Source organism: Gambusia affinis, linkage group LG22 (genome assembly GCF_019740435.1).
Source record: "Gambusia affinis linkage group LG22, SWU_Gaff_1.0, whole genome shotgun sequence".
NCBI classification, from domain to species: domain Eukaryota; kingdom Metazoa; phylum Chordata; class Actinopteri; order Cyprinodontiformes; family Poeciliidae; genus Gambusia; species Gambusia affinis.
In genome coordinates this window covers 15,205,082-15,228,793 of record NC_057889.1, presented here as the reverse complement: position 1 = coordinate 15,228,793, position 23,712 = coordinate 15,205,082, and the positions used below count along the sequence as shown (strand labels likewise).

Sequence of the window (23,712 nt, the reverse complement as noted above, 5' to 3'; positions counted from 1 at the left end):
TTTGTCTCACCTGGAAGGACGATGTGGGACGGATGCTTACTTTGGCCTGCTTCCACCGGTCACCTTGGTTACCACTTAGTGACCACACAGGAGCCTCTAAGGTCATTTGGCCCTTTTGCTTTAGAAAGGCATTAAGTTTTCCTGTGTGAAGCAGAGAGAGAGAGAGAGAGAGAGAGAGTGACAAGCTTTCTTAGGCTATGAATCAGTGAAATAACACTTGCTTTCAGTGGATCGTTTTTACTAAAGCACCAAACAATCCTTACCGCCTATAAGGTTTCAGCTGTGTGAACTAACTGTGTGGATTTTTAGTCCGTCATCATTTCATTAAAATGGGTAAATAATAATAAAATAATAATAAAAAAGCCCAGACTGGTGGATTTTTATGCGTTTTTATTTGTTAGTTAGAAACCAAGCAAACAATGAAATAAACTACCCAAGGGATGCAAGTAGTCTGTTGTTTCTCGAATGTGCATTTTAGTCCAAGGTCTTCCTTTTCCAAACTCTAATAAGGTATGAATGGTTTTGTTCTGTTTTGTCCACCAGCCCCCACAACAGCAACACACTTTAGAGAAATACTGGTTTGTTCAAAAATGTTCCACAAATCATCCCCGTGTAACAAGCAAAGCCACGGCTTGAGACACGAGAACTTTATCAAGACGAAGTTGTTCCCAAGACCGAGTGCGACCACATGCAGAGTCGCTTCAATGATAAATAAAATGGAAAACTAAATGAGGCACCAGCTGTGAACTGAAAGCTGATTTTTAAGTCAAATCAAGCAAGACATTTCACCAACAGTTTTATCGATTTTATTAAGAGAATCTACTAGAACAGTAGACATTTTGTTATCTTTTTAAGAAAAGATAACAACAAATCAAGGATTTAGGTTTCAAATTGGCAGATATGAGACTGGGATTATAAGCAGTTAGTTTATTCATGGGTTAAAATTAACCCTACAGTGAAGCATGGTAGTGACCGCATCATGGTGTGTGAATATCTTTGCACTTTAACACTGGAGGATGGTGGAAATGAACTTTTGGGTCAGAATTGAAGCCCGGGTTAAAGCAGCCATGAAAACGAGAAGATTGTTCTTTTTCTAAGTGACAAATGAAAAAGGATCTAAACAGAGAGATGAGAAAGCTCCTTAATGTAGGGACAAGTGAGGCGAATTAGCTTTTGCTATTGCACTATGACGTAAACATGGGACTGCTGTTTTTTTTTCAGTTTGTCTATGTCGCTATATGTCTGTCCCTACAAAATAAACTAATTAAAAAATCTCGCTCCCACACACAAAGACTTAATTGTGTATTCAGGTCGCAGTGATTTAAATGTGAATTTAAGAGTTATAATATCTTCTGCTTCCCATCTCTTGAAATATTTATATTCGCTTGCACATAAAGCAAAGCCAAGCAGTGACAAAGGTTAAACTTGGGTCATATGAGTTGATGCATTTATTAGGTGTTGCAAGCGAATCATTATTCTGTAGCTAATGATAATCCAGTCATACTGACATTTGTGGGTGATGTGTGTTGAGAATATGTCTGGCTAAAGCAGGTTTATTCCCACGGGATGAAAATATGGTTGGTTTCATTTGACTCAAACTCTTTTCACTCAGTTCGGGTGAGTTTCCTCAGCCAAACCTGTACCATTATACAGAAACACTGGCTCCTGCTGATACAGAAAACCCTACATGGCCGGGCTGAGCTGAAGCCTGCCTTCACAGAGACCTCCTGTCTGGCCTCAGGCTTTGATATGAAACTGGAAGATGATGACACCGAGTGCAACCACTTTACCCTTCCTCCGAAACACACCAATTGTGCAATTTATTTATATAATTCATTCTATTTTCCAAGCTGCACGTGCGAAAGCAAGCACTCTCCTTTTGTAGTTGGACCAGCAGGAGAAGCTTCCAAAGGTTCAAATGAGGTTAGCTTTAAAACCAACTGTGAAGCCCAACAGGACCACTCCTTCAGGGTCCAGCGAGTCTAAAGTGTGGTGTATTTCTGGCTTGGAAAGAAGCATCCAAGCACCAGCAGAAGTGGTGAGCCAAAGCTGCAGCAGCCTTGGGTTTAATACATCTTTTCCTCAGCAAGGTGTCTCATTACTGCTAAAAAAACCCCCCCAACATTTCTATGTGAGAAATTGAGGGGAAGCTACACTGTATGTCTCTCTTCATAGTGTCTCATCAGCACAGCACACACTTTCCCCAACGACAGCACAATCTCCTGTGAGAGATGAGCTCCCGTACAAAACATGACCCGCGGTTTCATCTCCTGTTGGAGTGTTTAGGATGTAGGAGGTTTTCCTGCTGAGCAAGCGGGCTCACTTTTTCTTTGAACCCATCATGATGTAGGTGGTTATGTCAGTGTCATCACATCCCGAACAAAGGCGTGCGCTGTATACTCTTTGTTGTACCTGTTTTCTTCTTCTTTTAAAGAGTACCTTTGGCAGCCGTGTGAACTTTAAAGAGATGCGAGACCTAAAAGATGTGAGTCTGGTGAATAGTGAGCGATAGCTCCTGGAAATGTTTAATTATACACTGAAGACAAGAGAGAGGTGCATTGAGAAGCAGTACCACCATACTTGCTAATAAAAAAAAAAGAAAGTTATTGCTACTAAAAAGGTCAGGCTTTAACAGATGCACCAACTGTGCTTTGCTGGATACTTAATCCTATAAGCAGAATCTGATGCTCCAAAGTCAAACTTTGATGTGTGGCTCAGTAATTGAGTGTGACCTTGTCTCAGGTATACCTCCGCAAGCAAACTACGGAGGAGTTTCTTTGACGCTGTGCCACAGTTCTCCTCGACGTGTAGGCAGCTCGCTATATTGACTGATTATGGTTTTCAGCACGGCTGCACTGAATCCTGTCTTTGACTTCCTTAAACAGAACAACCCAAAATGCAGAAAAACAGCAGGAATGATAAAAAAAAAGCATAGATAGGAACTTTTTTTGTGATGCAACGTTTAAAAAACCTTACACGGAGTTTCACAAAACGTTTTCTGGTTGAACTTTTTAACATTTTCACAAATATTATAAATATTACAACCACAAACTTAAATGTATTTTTTGTGACAAACCAAAGTACTCCAATGTAGAAAATGGTTTTCAAAATATTTTACGAAATCAAATTCTTGTGTCAATTGAATGGAGGGAGTCTGTGAAGATCAAATTGTCTCGTATTATGACAGCCTTTCCACCAGATTTTCTGAACTTTGACTGGGCCATTTTAAAGATAGTGTGCTTTATTCTGAAATATTCAACATTTAGGGGCAATACTGACTAAACGTTTAGGGTCAATACTCCTGTTTCCACTTTAGGTTCAAATTGTTTGCAGTATCCGACATATTTTCTTCCTATATTGCTTTGTAGTTAGTTCTATCCATCCTCAAATAATCTCTAATCAGCTCCATTGTTCTTGCAAAAGGGCAAATTTATAAAGTAGTAGACCTCTAAAGGCAACCTGCTGCCCTGTAGCCTAATAAAACAATTCTAAACTTTGGGTTGTAATTTAAAAGATCTAAACATTCGAGGTGTATTAATACTTTTTTCAGCTACTACAGAACACTGAGCAGCCAAAGTCTCGAGTGAATTACTCTGTTGGCTGTAGAGACGGTATACTAAACAAAGTGTAGCTATGGACGGTATGAGCCGGGTTTGAAGTCCTTGACATTTAGCCCATTCATCATACCACACCATAGTCTGGGCATGGATTTCACCGCAGACAGGGAGGGCAGGGAAGAGAAGGTTGGCTGGCGATCAATTTGAGCAAATTGGAAATGTCACGGCCTACTCAACCTCGGCAGGGAGCCGGAGGAGCTCTCGTCTCCCCCGCTGAGCCGCCCCGCCAACACCTCTATCCTTATATTCTCCCGACTGCCCTCACTTCCACCTCTCCAGATGTTTGCTCGGGCCCCCCTGCCAGGACACTTCCACTCTGCATTTCCAGAGGGGAAACCCAGAAATGTGGCTGAATAAAATAAATAAAAATAAAATAAAACACATCCATGTTTCTGTTTTTTTTTTCTTTTTAATATCATTCAGACTTAAAAAAAACACTTCCAGGTAGAGTATGAAATTACTTCAGTATATGTACATTTTCCTCCTTACAAAGTTCTATCACATTTTGTTAGCAAAAAAAAAAAAAAGAGAGAAAAAAAAGCTGTTTTCAAAATAAAACTATCCACTGGTGTGTAAATCGTAAATTAAAGCTGCGTTTAGTTTCACAATTCACACCTGGGCTTCATTAATCCCAGAGCAGAATTAATTACAAAATCTTATCAACAGAACCAGTGTGATGATGTGAATTGGCTAAAAGATCTAGAAGAGAAAGACGTTATGTCCTAATGCTAACGTTAATAATGTAAAGACATTCAAGAACAGAGAGGAAACTAAATCAATAGCATCTATAATTCTGGAAAAGCTTAAAGAGATATTTCAAACTCAATAAAATGCAGTGAGAGTAATTGTCCAGAAATGGAAAGAAAATGAAAAAGTTGTGGTGAATGAACTAGGAGTGAGTAGCCATAACCATATTTACCCCGGAAGCTCATCACTGACTCATCCAGGAGGCGACAAATCAACCCGACCCAAATCATTTGTACCTCAGCGCTGCCTCAGTTGAACTCAGTGATTATCATCCAACAGTAAAGAAACCAAGCAAAAATGCCGGCTAAGATGTGAACTACACCTTTTTTCATCAGCAAGAACAAAGGAACATTTGACATTTCCCCCAAAATATCTGAATGATCCACAAGACTTCTGGGAAAACATCCTCTGACTGATGACTGATAAATTCACACCTTATGGAAGGTGTGAATTTAGTAAGATATCAGACAAACCTACCGCAGCAATACAATTTATAAAAAGAACATCACACTGACAACATGTCATTTTCATATTCCTCTTCTTTTTAAATGAGCAATGTATGGTCCCTGACAAAGATAATTTATTTTTATCAGTCTCAAACTACTCAAAATCTGATATCTGAAAAGTAAAACACACATTTTTAGAGATAATTTTAATACATACTGAGGTTATCCTGGCATTGTGTGAAAGTTTTGGTGAGACTTATTCCTATCCATTTGCTACCTAAATTACTACATTATTTTGGCCACATGCCTGCAGTAAAACGTTGCTATGGTGGCAGAACTAATGCAATATATCAAAAATGTTTTCTCATTATGTACAACACTGTGCAAAATGTAATCTCAATAGGACTTACATAAATCACAGGATGTAACAGTTTGAATTTAGTCAAAGCGAATCAATAAATTGCCACTGGTAACAGAGGAAGTTGACCTCTTAACTCTGCTCTATGATTCATTTTATATTGTAATTATATTATGTGCTTAAGCCCTTGAAACCTTGAATCCTTTTGGACTTTTGGTTCTTTTCATGTTTATATTTTTCATGACTTGACTACAAACAGCTCTGCTTTGAGACTTCTGTAGCCTTCAAACTTTGTCCTCTTCTTAATACTTTTAAGCCACACAAATTGATTTTTGATATAAAAAACTGTTAGATAGTTTTAAATGCACCTTAATTTAAAAGAAGAAACCGTCGTGTGCGTAGAATTCTCTAATACTACAAATGTTTTTCTGGGTTTAAATTGCAGAGGAGCTGGCTAACGACTCAAAATTTGTTCCAGCCATACAACCTCATTTGAGCGTCACCCAGTTAACGCCTGTAGACCTTAACAAAGAGCCCATGTGGGCTCTTCTCTTTCTGGACCTTCCTCCACCTGGTGCAATTTGTTAAAAGTCACATTCAGCCAGACCCCCTGCCCTGACATGTTCTCTGTCCCCGTCCTGCTCTGCCAACTTGGCCCCACATTCAGGGACTGAGCGAAAGAATTATGCCAAAGAATTATTTGGCATAATTTGAACTATGCCAAATCTCCAATTGTTCAGCTCTGATCATACTGTTCTCAATCAACCAAAGTCCTGATCCACTGTTCCCACTGACCAGTCAGCTGGTAGAAATGCCAGATTCTTCAATGTCACTTTGATCTGTGTGTGTATGTGTGTGTGTGTGTGTGTGTGCACTGGTTTATAATACTTTGTGGGGACCATTTTCCTGACACATAGTACTTTATGGGGACCCACTGCTCCTTGTGGGGACCAAATTCTGGTCCCCACAAGGGGAAACGCTGTTCTTGGGTCAGGGGTTAAATTTAGATTCATCTTGGATATCTGCTAAAAGAGTCTGGGATCATTTGTAGTTTTATCCAAGAGATTGTTTCTTCCATAGCTTCCTGTATTTTTTGAAAGTCCGTCAATACCAACATTTTTTTTTTTACATTCTTTGAAAGTACATTTAGGAATGTCAGGGATAATCTTCCACCTTCACCCCTTCTCTCTTCTTCCACTTATCTTTTTCTCAATCCTGGTCATCAAAAGGATACACTTATATGTTTTCAGGATGCTAGTCTGGAAGCCCTGTCAATATTCTCCCAACCTGCCAATGTTTTTATTGTAATTGGACCCAATATTATGGATATTGTATATCTTTATCTCATAATCATCGCTATTCTCACTTCTTTTAAACAGGCTGGACTCCTTCAAACCTAGGTTACGCTTGAAAACCAGATTGTTATTTGGCCAACAACTACAGTGACATTTCTTAATTACCCTTTAACTCAGATATCTTAGAAAAATTGGGGGCTGACGAACTGATGTCTGTTTCTTTGGAACAACAAAATTATTTTGATAAAAGCAAATGTGGCTGTTGTTAAATATATCTAACTGTGAAATGTATCTAACAGACACTGGGCAATCTACTATTTGAACCTTTCAGCAGCCTTTGGCACTGTCGATCACACCATCGTACTTTAACTTCCGTATTTACTCACTAAACAGAGGTATACAAATTAATCTTTCGTTAAAACTGCACTGCTTTTCACTGTTTTTAAGTAAAAAGTACAGCGTATAGCTAGTATTACTTGAGTAAAATTTCTGGACGATACTCAGTGAGAAACTTCACTGAATTACTTTCATTTTGATCTTTAAAATATCAAAATTTCCACATAAATTTATAATTCGGTCTGTCTGAAGATGTAACTTTACCCAGAACTCGATTGTAGTCTTTTTACCAAATACTTTCTTTACTCTTACTGGAGTAATTTCTTTTTCCTTGAGTAAAAATACGTTGAAGTACTGCCACTCTTACTTAAGTACAACCTTCGGGTACTCCACCCGCCTCTGCATGGCCCCTGACGATAGGAGGTAAACCCGAGGTAGCGATTTCACCACAAATAGCCTTCAACTGAGTCTGCCTTGGTGTGGCAGAAGTCATCTTATCCACATCCCCTAAATGCACAAACACTACAAACAGCATGTACTCAGAGAGCAAGGAGTGCTTGCGGTCGACTGATTGGGTCCCCGGTGAAGAGAGTCTCTCACGAGTAGCAAAGTGCTCCTTCAGTCGCTCCACTATCTTCAAATGGGCCATGCAAGGTTGTTATCTATATTCAGAGATGAATGTTAAGAGCTAATGCCCAGGATCTTTGTACGCACCTTTGAGGAGGTTTGTTGCAAAAGTGAGATACCTTTTGCTTCAGACATCTGTCAGATGCTCTTGCTAAATTTAAGCATCAAAGCACAAATCTCCAACCTGCAACCACCATCGATAAAAAACCCTGTTTGCTACAAGACAAATTCTGTTCTCTGCAGCAAGAGTGCTTTGCTTTCTCCAAAACATTTCGTTCCTTCAAATCAGAGACCAGGAGACAAGTTGGGAATTACATGATTTGGTAAATAAAATAAGCTTTCGTACGTCGTTCTTGATGAAGTTAGTTGTTGATGAACTTCAGTAAATCAGTAAAGGAAACGTGAACAACACGTCCTTCAAAGGGTCACAGTAATTATTCTTTTCTTCCAGTGTGTTTATGATTTAATTAAGATAATCCTTCAATGTCGATCAACTGCTATTTGTTTCAGAAAGTAATAGAAATATTTCCGTTGTAGAAGACACAGAATTAGTATAAAAAGCATGTCTTACCTATGTGTTTCCCGTACATGTGGTAGAAGAAGCCAAAGCAATAGGCGGGCGGGTTGTTGATGCCGTAAGGATTTTTGGGTGCGATGTTGAAAAAGGGGCTTACAAGCCGTGCCTGATCTCCTTCTTTACGTGGCCTGGATGTCTCAATATACATGTAGAAACCTTAAAGAAACAGAGATGCATTTTTAAAATGGGTAAAAAGTTCAAACAGGCAAAGAAAGAGGAAAGATTTTAAATTGTCTTGCTCAGAAGAAAAATCTTACTGAACTCATAGTAGGTCAACAATAAATCAACTTACAGCAGAGATCCTCAACTTAACATCGTCACTAAACATCAGTCAGTCGACCAAAATAACATAAAATCAACACAAAAGCAGTGATCCATCTATAGTATTGATTACAAACAGTTAGCTGTGATATAAATAAAGTGAGAAGCCCAAACATGGTGCTCTGAAACTAAGACAGGACACTTTTCTCTGTATAGTGAATTTAATAACACAATGTTTTGTCTCAAATTCAATCTTAGTATTATCTATTAATAACTGTTTAATTTTATTTTAACTCTGTGACATAAAAAGTGCACTGTGTAAAACATAAGCAATGGTTATAATATTACACTCTTATCAATTATATTCCTATAGTTTCTACGGTTTGCACCAATAAAACGTCCCAAGTTTTGATTGTAAAACTTCCAAAAACAGTAAATGCACCCAACGATAAACCTATTGATTGTTTTTCATATCAACAATATCTAAACTCTGTGACAGATAAATGGAAACTAAACCTTCCTTGTGCGAGATAACGTGGTTTTCTTTGAAGTTCTCTTTCTGCTAATCGCGGCAGCCCGGAACCAATCAGGCTGATAACACGTGGGTTAAACTTACACTCGTTCGGCCTCACACTCGTGCACAGCACACGGGCAAAGAGACTCCTTTTTCCGATTGTGTCTGAGTGAAATAATCTGAAGCCAATCTGTGCTCTGCCACAGGCACAAGGAAGGTAGCGAGTGAGCAGCTCTACGGCCCTGCAGCCAAACTCAAATGGAATATCTCCCTCTGTTGAATCTCATATCAGATAATTATACGCAGAGAGGAATCGGCCTGGTAATGAAATGCCGGACATTTGGAAACCATTAGGTGATTAAAGCCAATGCATTATTTACTGCTCCAGCTGCTGCCGGAGCCACAGCAGCATAATAGGCATTTATATTCCATCACAGATAACAACCATCAGAGCCCTCATATGGAATCCTCAAACTGATTCAAACGTATCTGGTTTGAATGGTTCTGTCCTGATTGAGTTAGTTAATTCATGGGCCATGGGGACAGAGAGATTATTTCAAAAATAAATAATCGAGATTGCACATGGCTGGACTGAGATGTGACGATGCTGTAAACGTCTCCCGTGCAATCAGACGTTGAGCGATGCAAACTTATTCAGCTCGTCAAAAACAACCGACAGAAGGGACCAAAATAGTCAAAACACTCGCAATATGTTTGTGTTGGCACATCATTAACACAATAATCATGCCACGTTTCTGTGCACTGCAGGAGCTTTGCGTTATCTTACACAAATTGCACCACGACATCGTAGTTGTGTCAATGTTTAAATGAATGCACGGTTGTGTGTTTTGCAGCTACGCTTACAGCTGTCAGCAGTGATCACCACGGAGCAGAGTGGGTTTGATCTGATGGGTTGCCATTATACTGCTTGTGCAACACAATGACATTTATGTAAACCTGGCGTGTTCATCCTCAATCAGTTGCAGAAAGAGCAGTATTTAGGTTTTCTTCAGTGTCTTTGTAATTTAAATGTTTGCTGAGAAGTTTTCGGAAGCAAATAATCATATTTGTGTTACCGACATGTTCCCAGTTCTCTGTATGAGAATCTGACTGAAAGGCAAAACACGTATGTAACAGCAGACCCATAAACATCCAATCATTAATTGACTGGATGTCCAAAAAGATCACTAAAATAGTTCTTCTTTTGTTTGTACTGGAGATATTTCTGGTACTTAGAGTGCTTGTTTTGATGGTTGTTCAGCATAATGAATTAGCCCTCCACAAGTAAAGATGTTTACAAAAGCCTTACCTGTGTTGTTATTGGGATTTTGAGACGCCAAGGTGCCCTGTGCTGCTGCAGTTCTCATACACTGAGTGTTAAGAGACTTTTTACCTTCATTCTCATCAGTGTGCGTGGTTGTAAAACAACATGAGTCCTTGTCCAGCCGTGTTAGTCATGCAATAGTTTATTTATTTATTTTAAATTATTGCTTTGATTATAAACCTTGCTTGAACAATTTTAAGTGAGTAACTATTTTAGTTATAGACATTTTTGCCAAACAAAGATTCTCACTTTACTTGAAAGATCTTTATTTTGTCATATTTAAAATCTATAGTCATAGAAAGTGACATTATGCTAAAATGCAGAACCGTTTCCTTGCAGAATAAGTCAAATGTTTTATATGTTGACAAATATTTCAATAGTATTTTGCATAACTGTCTTTTAAACTTTCCCAGGGCGAAACGTTTGGGTGTCCTTGCATCAGCTTCTCAAAACAATTGTGAAACTGAACAATAATAAAAGTGTAACTGAGTCAGGAGTATAAGTTTTTTATTGCTTTGTCTTTTGCTTTTGTTCAGGTATTGCTTCACACATTTCATGCCAAAAAATATTAATCTTTGTGGCACGGAGCAGGACCGAAGGAAATTCAATTCATCTCTTTTTTCAATCACAATAGGCAAGAATCATTTCACTGACTCCAAAATCTCTCTGCCTAGGTTTATGTTGACAGACAGAAATTTGAAAAGGTACAGCAAAAGCAAATGATAGCCAAAATTCACTCAAAGATTTAGAACGAGAAAAAAAAAAATCAAAAAGTTTTGAACTTACAATTATCTACTTTTAAGGTCCCAGAAAACACTAGTATGAAGTGATTGTCTTTTATTTTCTTCAGAAGATCAGCATTGCTTAAAAACAGCACAGAAAGAGATGAAAGCTTGGGTTTTGCAACCGTTTTGGATTTCTAGAAATAAAAAGTCTGAACTTTTCAGAGAGGTGCTGGTTATGATCTCATCACTTCGTTTCAGACTTACTCATGTATTCTGAGGCTCTGTCTGTGTCGGAGCGGCGATCTTGTTGTGAAGTGATGATGAGTGGTCATGAGCAGAAGCACTTTATACATTTTTGTACCCCACCAAAAAAAAAAACCCAACTGTAATATGTGCATATCTATCTGAAATGTGTCATCATTTATGACCTTGAAGGCAGTTCTGTGGTTTTATCTCAGCAAGCGGTTAAACGTGCATGGAGGATGCTGTAGTCAAAAATGAAATCAGCACTCAAACAAAATCGGTGCTGCATTTTTATGGCTTCCCATTGACGCGTATGCACAGTCTAAATTAGATTAAACAATTATGAAGAAAAGCAAACAGCAGTAAAACTGAACGATTTCTTTAATATTCCTGTTGACAGAGATTATTGTAAATAAGGTCACGTTTCACAGATTTTATAGAAAACACTGCAATGTGTGAAGAATTACACTAATAAAAACAGATAAGTTTGGAAACATCCCTCCTTTCATCAAGTGTAAACTCACTTTTTGGCGAGAAGCTTAGCGAAAGGGCAAAACTTGATCCACTCACCCTGCTTAGATCCAGTGTGGTCCGCGCTGGGGCCGGTGTTGGGTGTGTACTTTGTGTCCCGGGTGGCGGCGCTGTGCCTCGTCCAATCAAAATCATCGTTCTTGTCCTGGGTAAACATGCAGATCGGCTCTTCCTCAAAGCTGCAGTGGAACTCCCCTGGAGATTGGCAGAGAGCACACCCGGGCGTTCGCGTCATCGCAAAGAGAGCGGAGGACGACACAGACTGCCTGGAAGCTACAGTGATGCATGTGAGCTGCAAGACGCCTGCTGTATATTTATGGGCCTTCCTGTAGTGTCTCTGTCTCAGGAGTAAAGACAACAATCCATGTCCTAATTACATCATGAAATGTGGCGCAAAGGGTTTCTAAATTAAGACGTGACCTCTGTTTGACTGTAGAGAACGCGCCGTTCAATGTTTTCAACCTTTTCCCTGACGGTGGCAGGCGGTGTAGCGAGCTGATGCAGATGTGGTACTGAGAAACTTACGGAAATGCATGTGTGTGTGTGTGGGTGTGAACAGGCATGCCATTACTGAGGCCTCAAAGAAAAATATTCAACTACGCACGAGTCTCATTTGAAAACATTATTTTTTACGGATTTTGCCAGGGGTTTGACATGAGCTAAAACCAGTTCTTTTAACATTACTGGGTAAAAATATGAGACGGCTGTCCTTGGAGGCTGAGTAAGGCTTCATTTTGTACACACTCATCTCAGTCACACCTCATCCTCAAGGTGCTCTGCAGGTGGAGCCACTGAGCCCCCTGCTCTGCTTTTCCTTCTGCACCTCTCCGTGCCCCTTTGACAGAAATTTATTTATTTTTTTTGAAAGTGGAGTGTGTTGAGAGAATGAAATGGAACGAAAGGGTAATTGTAGCTCTTATATGAGGTTATGAAGGGTCACTTTGACGGGAACGTCTAACAGTGGATATGCTAATGAATAGTCAGAAATCCCACGCAAAAACTAACGAAGAAAAAAAAAAAAAAAGGCAGAGTTTTGGTTTAATGAGGGCAGAGCAGTGGGATCGGCGGTGTCGAAACCTCCATTTAATCCGCAAAAACAAACAAAGCTAAACACATAATAATCAGAGGACGTGGCAGCGCCGAGCAACGTCCTCAAAGAGACAGTAAACCGGGAGCATTTAGATGCAGGATGTAGCCATGTGAGCTGATAAATATTCATTGATTTATTAAAACGTGGCCAGCAGCAGCATGGAGCGGTGACCTTGCGAGGAGCAGGATCTGCAGCTTTTACTCAGGTAATGGATCTAACGTCGACAGAGGTACTTGGTGGGTGGATCGACAGAAGAAGAGAAGAGAAGAGGGCATGGATGCCGGGAGAGCGCCAGGCGAGAGACGGAGAGGATGGAGCTGCGTTTGCAGGCCCTCTTGACTTTTTTTCCTCACAGGCACACAGATTTAAATGTAGGCCTGGTGCGAGACATTACCGCCCCCATCCGCTCTGAGCTAAACTAAATGTTTCTGCCTCCCGCGCCCGAGAGGGAGTTGAAGATTCAGAGAATAGGTAGAGGATTGAGGGTCGTAAATGGAGGCGTTCAGGTAAGATAGTCTCCTACGGGGATTTGGATAATGATGCCGGTGATTAGGATGTTTGTTTCTGTGCTGGCGATGTTTGCGTGAACACCCACCAAAATATAAATCAGCTGCATATAAATATATAACAGCAGCAACGCACAGCAGCTTACCACAATACAATAAACAATGATTAGGATTCTCTGGCGACAAATAAAGTGAATTTGTAAAGTTTTTGTGTAAAAATGTGCAACAAATGAGACTAAACATTACGATCAAAACACACAGAATAGGGAATATGCACAAAATGGAAGCAACATACAAACATTTTATCCAAAATTTTAAATTTCCCTCCCAGATTATTCACACCATCCAACACTGTTTTGTGGAAAATTCCATTATCTGGATATGAAACTATATTGAACTACATTTTCAGATAAATCAACCTTTCACACAACCTGAATCTACTAGTTAAACTAAAACCAAAGAAAAAAAAGAATAAATTTAAATAGAATTTAAGAAACCTGACGATACAAATAATTGATTTTTTTTCTTGGAAAGTTTTGCAATTAGTGCATCATTTTATGTTAAACTAGTAGTTCTCCATTGGATCCAAGAAAGGTGCAATGATATTACAATTAGGAGTTGTGAGAGGGACATCTTCATTGGGAAGCGTTATCTAGTCGCTGTCAACTTGTGACTGTCTGATGAAGTAAATGTGAGTTAATATTAGGGGCCCTGATATGAAGAGCTTTAAGCTCGACACCCAGTTCTATCTATGACTGAAGCGCCATAGACACAACTTTTGAAGTAAAAAAAAAAAGGAGCCAGACCTTGAGACGTGCCGACAGCCTCAACCAATAGATTTCTCATCAAGTTGTCTGAAAGCACTCTTTTACAAAACCATCCAAAGAGTCTCAATCTCTCTTAATCAGTTTGGCTGGCTCGACTTTGGAAACTCAGCAGAATAAACAAACTGTGAATGACTGACAGATGAAATATGATTTGCAAACACAGTGAGCATGCACAAATTGTAAAAAAAATAACAGGCTACTATATTTCAATCGATATGAAAATGCCACTACTGACGGACTGCTAGTTGCTGACGATGCTGAAGGTAGCATTTCCTTGGTAGCTAGCAGTAATGAATATTTCAGAGGTTTGACTATATTTGATCAGTTCCTCTATTAGATCAAATTTGGCATTAGGATTATTTTAGATTGAGACAATCATGAAGGTGGATTTTACCCAAATGTTACTCTAGATTAAATACTTTACCATGACAACAACCACCAGAATGTGGATGTGCATCAATATGTTTTTTACAGATATAACTGTTCGATTTGCATTCGAAATGTATTTCTTAGTTTAAAATGCATACCTACAAAAACAGGAAATTATCAAGAGGGTACATTCAGCATATTTTCCTTTTTTATTGACAAAAATGAAAGTGTATGCTGCACGACTGCTAAATCGTTACACAGCACACAAAGATATATAAAGTCATATTTAAATGCTAGAAACCAGAGAGAGCAAATGAAATATCAAACAGCTTTTTACACATGTCACATCTTAAAAGACTCCATTAGGTGATGTGGTATAAAAAATAAGAAACCTCACAATATATTGACTGGTGAAACCTAAACTTGGATATATTACAAAGTGGAATGTGATAATAAAAATTGATTCTTAGTTTTTTCCCAAATATTAACATCTTGTCTTGTTTGATATATTAGAATCGTTACACCTGTAGAATCCAGTCATGCCAATCCTTTTACGCACTCTTTTGCAAAACATACAGAGAAAATGTTACTTACTCAGGTGAGGGTTGATGGGAGCTGTGGAAGAGAATCACCAGAGACACGAGTTAGCACAGCAGTCTGTCAGCACATGAATCATTTTTAAAAGAAAAATACGGACATGCAGAAAGTAGAAGCACCCAGTTTTGAAATACTTTGTGTGATTCGCTGTAGAATCGAGTGCAGAATGATGCACAGGTATATATACATATATAGCTGGAGCACTGATGGTATGTAAAACTCAGCCCATGAATGACTGAAAGTATAATATTACAACAGATGAACAATAAAAAAAAGGGCTGCAGCAATCCGCTTCAACTTAACACGGTGATTACAGAGTAGACCGGAAAAAAACCAGATATCTGAGATTTCGGAAAGAAAAGGTGGCAGTAATCATTCCCTGACTGTTATCTAATGTAAAAGAAAGGATTAGGAAGACGGCCTGTTCAAATTAATAAGCTTATAACGCAGCCGGTTATCATTACTGCCATTTACGGGCGCTGCTGATGTTCTCGTCCAAGGTGACTTCCATTTAGAAAGCTAAGCCTATTTTACACGTCCATTTAGGAGCCAATAAATTTAAAAAATGACTAATAATCGCAGCCGTGTCGGCTAATCACCTCCATGGAACATCTTGTCTGTGTTTACAAAAGCGTCATTTTAGAAACTTGTAGATTAAATGTACCTGGGTCTCGATGAGATTCTGTTTGCATTTTGTTCACCTGAAGCACAGTTCAGCGCGTTCCTCATTGATAATTTAAAAGGCTGCCGCCGAAGCAAACACATAAAGGTCAAGGGCATCATACAGAGCACAAGCCAGTTAGCTGCCACTTCACTTTTTGCAGATTAAATACCATTTAACCTGTCTAGAAGATTCATGAGCATTTTCATGATCGATTGCCGACAGGCTGAATAGATGAGATACATCAGCTTTGCTACAAAAACCATGTTGCTGTGTGATTTATGAAACCTTTCTGTGCAAGGGAGGAATTGATTTTAATCCAGCCAATTAAAGGAAGCAATAACAAATCACTCATACAAAGGAAAACATGCACTGAAGTGTGAAGAAGTATTGAAATGCTGGAATGTCTTTTAAAGCAGTAACTTGAGTCGTCATTTCGGTTTATTATGCTGCTAATGGAAATGTATGTTACTTGTAGAGAAAAGAAAAAAACCTTACACAGCATGAGAACATCCACTTTTACTCTGCTTTCTCATCATAATAATATATGATGTTAAACACACCTGCATACCAACAATTACAGTTTTTTTTTTTTTTTTTTTTTTTATTGAACCCACTGGGCTGTAGAGAGGCACACAAATTACAGAAGGGCAGGAAATCATCCGAGCTGTGGTGGAGAAAATGTTTTAAGAGATAACTTACAGCCTCGGGCTTGCAGAAAGGATGCAGAGTTTTCCGACAAATCTCTGCCTCTCTCTCGCTTCTTCCCCTCCCTCCTCCCTCAACCTCCTTTTTCCCCGCATCTTCCCCCGTCTCTTCCCAAATCCTTCCTGCACTCCCCCCCTCTCTCCCCACCCTCCTTCCTCTTTCCGACACTGCGGTTAAGAAAGTATGTTTTGTTGTCATATTTCTTACCTGCAGCTTCTCTTGGCTGATGCTCTGTGCCCGAGTCCAGATTAATGTGTCTGCTCAAGCAGCGTCTTCCCCCCACTGAGGAACTCAAACTGAGCAGTGAGCTGGCCCCGAGGCTTTTTAGCTACCGTCGCATATGCAAGCGCTCTCTCCAAACCACATACGCACAGATAATTTAACTTCTATTGTAAAAAAAAAAACAACAAAAAACCCCCCCAACAATTTGGAATATGAATTAAAAATAAAAATGTAATACTTTTACACCGAAGAGCTACTTCAGACTGCATGAATCATTATAAATCTTTGAGCCAAACAATACAAAACTTTTGTTTGGTTCATTAATACGATCAAATTTATAGGCGTCCTCAGAAATGCATGTTTTTGTTATTAAAGAATTAAGTTGGTAGTCGTATAAGAGAGCAAATTTCAAACTGTTGATGTACTAAAATTAGCCCATATATTTAATAGCAATTGTATAAATTCATAATAATGCTAATATAAACATCTGCAGCCAAAGAGTTTGAATTTTAGACTCATTAACAATTTCTGCTTTCAACAAGGTGCTTGAAATCCCCTTACAAAAAGAACCCATGTGTTATCTTGTTAGACAATGGGTGTAACCATAGCAACGCATGCAGGAAAGCATTCAAAATCTTTATAATGGGAAGAAAGACCTTTTATCACAAGGACATTTTAAATATGGCCTGAACTAAAGCGATACCATGATTAAAAGTCCAAAAAACACATCTTCACATTCTATCAGTGCAACCTGCCTACTTTGATTTCATAAAATCCATCAAACAATAATCTGTGTATCCTTTTTGGAGCACATAAGTGGCCAGCATATTCATATGGTATGCCAAGAAACAACAAATAGATAATTAAGAAGCCAAACAACAAATGTAGGTCTTAAACCTTTCGGTTACTTAACATTACATTTGTGAAGATTTACTTGCTGTTTTCAGTGAAGTCCAGAATATGTCCGACTCGGTAATAAATGTGTCTGAATGAACAAAGTCCTAAACTCCCAAAGCAAAACTAGAAAAGGACGAAACCTGCTGTCTGCAAGGAGGGAGAAAATATACAGGGGATCTGGCAATGAGCTGCAGGAACCCAGTATGGTAAACCCTATAGTGGGCAATTAGAGATGGAGAACAGGTGGGTTGATTTACTGATGAAATAAAGAGTGGGACAAACAGGACGCTGAGCCATGAGCTGGAGGGATGTCAAAAAAATAAAAATAACAACAAGAACAAAAAAAAAAAACCATCAGAAAGGAAAAACAAAACAATCAATCACCAAACAAAACAAAAAAAGACTCAAGATACAAAGCCAACACCAAAAATCCCTCATTAAGACAGGCTATTGCACACAAAAAAGAAAATTAGTTTGTGTCATGAAGAGAAATCTCGTCAGTGCGACAGGATTTACCTCAGATGTTTGTTACTGTGACATGTAACACAAAAAGGAATACTGAGGTCAGGGAGTAAAACACTAACTAAAAAACTTTGTTGTATCCTTTGAGAACACAATAAGAGCTAGAAAATATTCAACACAGCATTTGAAATCTTCACATTTTCTGCGTATCGTAGAGACAATCTATTAATCCTGGTGAAAGTTTTGTAACGTGCAGCGGTGCTATAAAACATCCACTTGTATTGGGTGCATTGCTGACTCGTGACGTGTTCTTTTCCAGCGGAGAGGACAAGACAGACTGTTGTCTGAAGCATGATTGACTTCCATCCAAAGTGCCTAATTTTGATTGAAACACAAAGTGAGCTCAGTGACCGCCAAAGGACACCGGTCCATCGAGGCAGTTTCAGATACGAGCGCTGACTTCATCTTGGCAGGAATCCCGGCCCGCTGGTACCTCGGTTGTATAGCAAAGCGGCAGACATTTCCGTAAGCGCAGCTTCATGCCCTTACAGAGAAATACCGCTCGGACTCTTCCGTCACTTCTCTGACCTCGTGTAATGTAGGCTATGAAAGATTCTCTGTGATGCACAGTTTGAACATCAGCTAAGCAGCAGAGTGGGTGAGTATAACAGAGTGATGTTTTTCAGGTCACATCAAACCCTTTAGCTAAAGTCTGAACTGTGCACTCAGACTCTAACATGTAGAAAACTCAATTGTGAAAGTTATTCTTGTTTTTCATCAGATTGCAAAGTTGCAATAATGAAAGCCTCTGAGTTTTCCAATAGACCCTCATATTGATCAGCTTCGCTAAATAAAGATATCAAAAACACAAACAGTCGAAATCAAATCATATATATTTCATGACTTTTCTTTTTTTTTTTTTTTTTGAAGCATCAAGGGTACATGGCTAAAATCCAAACAGATGCTGCCGTCTGCTTTTCAGGAGCTGATTTCTAAAGAATGTCAAGCAGAGGAGCCCAAATGAGTATAAGAAAATCCATAAGAGCCCCTGAAACGGGGTCTTAACAAGTAACTCGCTTGCAGTCTGGCACAGCTGGGGAGCTTAGATTACCATAAAGAATCCTAGAGGCAGCAGGTGTCGTCATATGTTGATAAGCAAGGAAATTTACCCATCGGAAACCTCAAGAGCTCACTAATTTACATCGATCTATTTTTTTTTTACACCTACTTAATTCTCTTCAGGGTTGTGTGTGGGACTGGTGCCTATTTCCAGCAGTCAGCATTCAAGAAGTACAGAGTGAACATGTGCTAATTTACAAGTTATACCTAATATTACTGCTGCAAAACTGATTTGTAAAACGGCTATGACTCTCGTATTTTCTGTGATTTTGAGCAGCAGCCAGGCAAACAAAAACTCCAGGGAGTTGGCGCCTCGAGTCCGTCTTCCAGTCTTTCTTTCTGTTATCTTGCTGCTGACTGAATTTCTTATATTTAATAGATTCATCTAAAGGATCCACTGATCCTGTCATCGTGGGACCTGTTAGAGAATTTGTGGGTGCATTTCTTTATTTTATGAAAATAAAAAAATAGCGACTGTGGTGTTTCTTTTCCTTGTAGAAGCTTTAGAAGGAGTTCTGTGCTGCACCTATTAGAGAGCGTTAAATAAGTGTTTGAGAAATGAATTTTGCACCAAAACAAATAGAGCTGAAATTCATTCACAACGCATAATACACGTTTTAGATTTTTTTGGTAATTAAAAAAAAGAAGAAAAATGTCATTCAATCAAAATGTGAAGGTATGAATGCTGTTTGAAGAGACTGCATAGCATTTTAGCCAATTTTTAGGATTATTATTAAGAGAATTTGATGTTTTCACTTCATTTCAGCCAATTTACTATTACAAGACCTCCACATGAACATTTTAAAATTATAAATAATTAAAGAATGTGTTTCATTTTTCAGATTTAAACAGCGGTTCAGGTAAAAATTAGATTAAACACACACAAAAAAATAACAGTTTTTTTGTGAGGTAATGTATTCGATTTTGTCCAAGTAAGAAGAGAGTCCAAGTCAGCACAGATATCAAACATCCTCCACAGAGATAGTGAGACAAGCATCCTTCATGCATGAAGGTATGGCATCAGGAAACAGCTGTTGTACCGAGAGGACTGACATAAAGCTTAAACTTTAAATCCTGCATTATCCAGGGAATGTCATGACAGAGAAGGGAGGCGATGACAAAAACCAAACAGATGCTGAGTTTGTCGCTGCAGTATATTTTAAAAAGGCATCCAGAGCTGGCCGACACGACCATTCTTCATCCTGCAGCTGGAGACACAAGAACTGCTTCGGGTGTTTTCTTGCAGAGTCACAGAAAATCTACTGCCAACGTGGATAATAAAAAAAAAATGGCTCGACCAGCTGAATCACGCTTTTTTACATTTAATTTTTTTATGTAGTAATTTTTTTAGACTCTTCGTCCACAACTATGGTACTTGTGCCAAACGTCTTCTATGAAGATAAATGTGTATAAAGCTGAGCGCACACTTAATAATAACTAGAATAGCTGAAAATGTCCAAGTAAATTCACAGAAACAGAGCAAAAAGGTTGGAACCCCTAAAACAAACACAATGATTAACTACAGTATACCAAAGAAAAAAATCCTACAATATATTTCTGGAGATTGGAAAGCCCTGAATGTAATAAAACACTGACAGTTTGTACACAGGAGCCCCCTCAGGTCCTTGTTCTCCTACCATGATTAAACAGAAGCCATAGCGCAGACGATCTCGGGCCGCATTTCAGCCGTCAGTCAGGGTGACTAATGGGACCCGTTCTCGGTGCAGAGTGAATTTGGCTCAGACCTGCGTTGGCCTGATACAGTAACGTTATAGAGAGCACGGGAGAACTGAGCACCCTGGAGTGATAATTAGTCCAGTCTCTTGTTGTGCAGGCTGGAGATTTGAACACCAAAACTTACTTGGTTTCTTTCTGTTCTGTCTCTCCCCCTTTTCTCTTCAGCTCCAGTTTGGCTTCCTCCGACTATCCTCCTGTGCTTCTCGCTGTCTTAATTAGCCACAGTTCTTTACATATTTGACTGAATTCAATTCGATTCAGTTCGTCTGAATTCAATTCAAGCTTTAGCCCAGACCACTGGGGGAAAGTTTGCCTGTTTCTCTGTCTCCCCCCCCCTCTTCTCCGATTCTCTTTTCTCCTAACAGTCGTGATGAGCTGCAGTGAAACTAAATTATTCACAACTGCAGCAGCAGCGCCACTCAGGAAGATCTCAGCAGGCAGTGATAGACGGAAAACAGTTACTTTATGAAAATGCACATCTCAAGTACCTGGGTATCTGGATGGCACTGTCAACCCTTTCGTTGCATATCAGTCAACATGCCAAGAATAAAACTGTACCTGCAAGCTGGTATTTTATATCCTTAAAATAAAGTGTATTATAGTGTGTGTTCACTGGGCTCAACCGGCCTGATGCCTGCAGTTTACTTGGCTGATTATTTTTGTGGTGAGCCAATAGTCTCACTAGCATCTTGTGTATTTTGAGATTTTGTGTCGTCTTGATCTCCATCTTTAATATTTCTAGCATATTTTCCTTGAATGAAAGGACAAATCTTCCTTCAGCCCTAGTATCTTAGTCATAGTGCTTTATGAAAAATATTGATCTAGCTTAGTTTTCATTTCTTGCAATATTTCAGACATTGTATCAAATATTATCAAAAGTAATCTGTCTATGTTATATTTTCAAGGTTTTTCCATCGTCTTTAAAAGACATCCCTTACCGTTTGCTAAGGGATAAGAAAACAAGGTCCCGAAACAAAAGCGGTTGTATTTGAAAATGTAACTGACCCCCTTGATAAATCATAAAATAGCTGAACTTGACACGTTTTTTGAAGGGTGGATTTCAGTAGACGCAGCGATGCCTGATTACTGCCTGGTGGCTAGAATAAAAAAAAATCCATCTAATATAATTTGTCAAACAATAAAGTATGCTCAGGAGGCAGTAACTTCATGGAATCCTCTGATCTGATAAAGTGCTATACAAATGCAAGTTAAACATCTAAAAGTCATATCTGTGATCATCAAAGCTTTCTGTGATAATATACAGTTGTACGATTTGGAAGGTTTGGCTTTCAGTCAAATCCGGTGTAAAACGTATTTACAAAGGGAAGACATGCATTTAAACATGGTAGTCATGGTGATGTGATGGACTGTGGTCAGAGAACTGGATGTAATTGATTAAGTCAGCTATGTTGCAGGACTGATACAGCACACAGCAGCGAATTTGTAACTGAATGACTTAAAAATAAAACAAGTTTTGGTAAAATTGTTTCGCAGTGGTTGTGGAAGAGCAGTGAAAGTGCAGGCTTGGATTTAACAAGATGGATTTAACATTCAGCATTACTGGGTTTTTTTAAAAATTTCGTTTTATGTTGGACGCCTCAGAGTAGTTTTGTTCACTTCATAGTTGCGTAAGAAAGTAGATTTAAAAGACATAACTCAACATTGCTCTCTTCTGGTCAGACAGAACCGTCTCTCATCTTTCATTGCATGTCGCGTTATCGAATGGATCTGCTTGATTTCGTGTAAACTGCTAAGGAATGGCTAAAACAAAAGTTTTCCAAGAGGCAGCCTGCTAAGCTGCTTTTACTCTGACTCAGACTCTTAAGTTGTCTATTTATTCTTGCAGCTCAGCTACAAAGAGGAGACAGCCAAAGCGCAGTTGAAACACTTTTCTCGGTCATCATAACTGACATATAGAGGATAAAGATGTAGAAAAGATCACCTAGGAATTGTGCATTTATATGGAGGGCTGCAGAATATAACAGTATTGACTATGTGTCTTACCTATTCCCGTCTCTGTGCTTTTGTCCTCCAAGTCTGGGACAATAATCTGAGATGAGGCAGTGGTTTTTATGTCATATTAGAGAACATACAACACTAAAGAACACTAAAGTCTTATTGATGTATGCGTATTACTATGATGAAACAATATCTCCAGTGTGCATTCAAGTTTAAAACTACGTAATTTCTTTGTGCTTCAATGTAAATATTGCATAGACTCCAGATCTGATGTTTCTGTGGAGGAGAATCCTTCATGTGTTCCTTCAGAGTTCATTTCAACTGTCAGCAAAGTCTTAGGCTTTTTGCAGTATTGCTCAATTTAAGGTAAATATTCATATTATTTAGGATATTAATGTCACAACCTTGGTTTGCTTCCACTACGCAAATCCTGAAACTCCTGTTTTGAATCACTTTGTTGAAACTTAGTGCAGTGGGCTTCTCAATGCACATTTGTTTCTTCATTCCTTACGTATACAAGGAGAAACAACAGTCAACAATCTCAAACTGAAACACTCATCTTTTTGCAGTTTCACTACAGTTTCTACAACAGTTCTTTGTAAAGCACAACTCTTTATTTTGTTACCATAACCTTTGGTTTAGAGTCTAAAACCGGATGAAATGTTACGATCAGCACTGAAATAAAAGTACCTTCTTGCTATTTGAGAAACATTCCAGGAGACACAACAAATCCTCTTGCAGAAAAAAAGAGACAAGAAAAAAAAAAGTTGTCCGTGGGCAAACTGAGTGCAGAGAAACATGAATCATCTCTGACCAGTTTTGTTTGGTCTGATGACCTAAATGACATGTTTGAGTCATCTGATGCTCTGATGTTACGGCGATCTCTCGAGCACACAAACAACAAGTCAGCCTTTAACCAAGCCAAGGATAAAATCCTGACTCAGGGAATAAAGGTCA

At 38.9% G+C, this 23,712-nt stretch overlaps 1 protein-coding gene across 4 annotated transcripts in view; it reads right to left on the bottom strand.

Moving 5' to 3' along the window:
* Window positions 1–23,712, bottom strand: part of mdga2a (MAM domain containing glycosylphosphatidylinositol anchor 2a) — a 183,811-nt gene that overhangs the window by 5,642 nt on the left and 154,457 nt on the right. For all 4 annotated transcript variants that reach the window (XM_044105960.1, XM_044105959.1, XM_044105961.1 and 1 more), the window contains 4 exons: window positions 14,988–15,008; window positions 11,641–11,796; window positions 7,998–8,159; window positions 11–141 (listed from right to left, as the gene is read on the bottom strand). In XM_044105960.1, the coding sequence (XP_043961895.1) occupies window positions 11–141; window positions 7,998–8,159; window positions 11,641–11,796; window positions 14,988–15,008 (470 nt within the window). The remainder of the gene's footprint in view (window positions 1–10; window positions 142–7,997; window positions 8,160–11,640; window positions 11,797–14,987; window positions 15,009–23,712) is intronic.